This window comes from Aplosporella prunicola (genome assembly GCF_010093885.1).
Source record: "Aplosporella prunicola CBS 121167 unplaced genomic scaffold K452scaffold_62, whole genome shotgun sequence".
Lineage (NCBI taxonomy): Eukaryota > Fungi > Ascomycota > Dothideomycetes > Botryosphaeriales > Aplosporellaceae > Aplosporella > Aplosporella prunicola.
In genome coordinates, this window is record NW_022983590.1 from 52388 (window position 1) to 54569 (window position 2182).

The 2182-nt window shown below is 46.0% G+C and overlaps 1 protein-coding gene across 1 annotated transcript in view; it reads right to left on the reverse strand.

Moving 5' to 3' along the window:
* The window catches only part of K452DRAFT_322662 (uncharacterized protein), a gene marked incomplete at both ends in the record, with an annotated part of 4256 nt that extends 3892 nt beyond the window's left edge, over window positions 1–364 (reverse strand). The window contains one exon of the mRNA XM_033544536.1: window positions 6–364. Within this exon, the coding sequence (XP_033391806.1) occupies window positions 6–364 (359 nt within the window). The remainder of the gene's footprint in view (window positions 1–5) is intronic.
* Between the last annotated feature and the right edge of the window lie 1818 nt (window positions 365–2182).

The window sequence follows — 2182 nt, forward strand, 5'->3', positions numbered from 1 at the left end:
AAAAAGTCGGGGTCTTCTTGGTGGAGTTGAGCGGACAGAATCATCTCGTAACCATTAACGGTATCGGGGTCTTCAATTCTTGCCTGATCGTACGCCTTGTTCCATAGTCGCTCTCGTAAGTTGGATGAAGAAGCTGCATGACTAGGTGCAACCAGTGTATGTGGTGCAGAAGAGGCTTTAACTGACGAGACCATCACCGCGTTTGTTGTGCTTGCTTTGCTGGGAGACGTCGATGATACTTCGACTACCGCGGGATTCGCCGTGTTCGCGTCGCTGGGACATGGTGGTGTGGAGAGCCCGTCCCGAGGTGCGGGCGGCTTTTTTCTGCCCCATTTGGCTTTGATCCATTTGCAAACCCCCATAGTGCAATCACTAGGTAGCAGACGTCGGTATTCGAGGTTTAGAAGGCGATAGAGCTGTGCTTCTGTGTTTAGGAGATCTGGAAGCTACGAGCTGCAAACAATAACGGATACAGGCTGTGCGTTGACAACGAGCAGTTGTACTCTTCAAAGATATCGAATAAGAAGGAGGATAGCTTGGATGTTGCTACCATTGGTTGGGAGGATGGCCAACACCCTCTCCGGCCACACGGTCGCAATAGAGGATGTGGAAACGAAAGATGGCACAAACGGTTTGCGTGATGATGGAGGTGTTATGGCACAGCCCCTACAGCGAAGAGAATAGAAGCGAGGTGTCACTAGCGCTTACTACCTTGGCCGACTGGGGTTCTAGCTCACTACAATACATGATGCGTCAGGTTGGGGGCTGAAGGCTACGCTTGGGCCGCCATGGGCCGTCCCGCCCCGGCCAACAATTAAATTTGTTTAAAGTTGCTTAGGCCACTATTATTTAGAAACTACATAGCCCAAGGTACACGTCCACGATGCAGTCCCTTACTGCTGTTAGGCTGTAGTTCCGAACACTGTCGCATGCCATACAAACTGGTTTTAGCGCGAGAAAAAGAGTGAAGAAGCTCGATACCTAAAAAAAAAAAAAAAGAAAAAAGGCTTGTCGGTTGAGCTTCCCAGCTTTAACATAAGAAAGAAGCACTTGTTTTCGCTGTGCAGGTTGCATTACCTATCAGCGCTTCTGTCAACATGATCGGAGCGGGGATATGCTGTTTTTGTAAGACGTTGCGTTTGATCGGTTGATGCAAGGTAACATTGGCTCTTGGCGCTAGTAGAACCTAGCATTAGGGCTCGCTCGCTTACGAATCAGCCCTCAACCTTTCGTGATATTTTAAGCGGGAGGTGTAAAAGCATATACTTAGTCTTTAAGTCTGTACTTCTTATAACGCTTTTCTAGAAACGTGGGTGTTTCTAGACAACCCTTTGCTGTATGCTAAGTTCAGCGGCTAGTTATGGATGCATGCTGATACTGTGTACTACTGCATGCAGCTAAGCACTACCAGCCTTAATAGTCTGCACAGGCTGCAGGGCTGGCGAATGAAAGTAAAACACATTACCATATATGCAGCCACAAAAACGACGTTACATCCTTAGCTTGTTCCCATGCTACTTAATCTACAAGCACATCTAAAATTAGTTATATTATTATGCTACACCATGGAAGAGCACTCGGCTATAACGAACTAAAACTTAGCTTAGTTTTACTCGGTTATAAATGGGTTAAAAGGAACAATTTTCAATCTAGCAACTGAATTGAAACCGAGCTTACATGTATCATATATCAGAGTTATAACACGCTATACCTTAGACGCCCTAGGCTATCCGCTCTTCCCGTCTTATCAATATTTGCTTGCGCCAAGATTGCCAGACATACTAATCCTAAAGTGTGGCCAGCAGTACAAGGTCCAGAGATTTTTAAAGCTCGACTTTATGCCGCTAGTGCCTAAAGCAGTCTGGTGGTAAAAGGTCCAGCTTCATATATGCTGTGGAACAGCAGCGAGGCTGATTAAGTTAAGTTGAGTTGAATTCATTTACCCTAACTCATCGCCCTAAGCGATATGCAGGCTACGACTATGCAAAGAATTTTGCTACTTTCTTACTTGTAACGTGTCAATCTGGCGTGTCAATCTGGGAAGAAAATAGAAGGTAAAAGGGCGGAGAGTAAGGTAGGAGGGGGTAGTAGTGTTGATTGATTGATTGATTGATTGATTGATTCGTTTTACGTCTAACCTAGAAACCCCATAGTAGTTAGGGCAGACTACCATGGCGGCCCT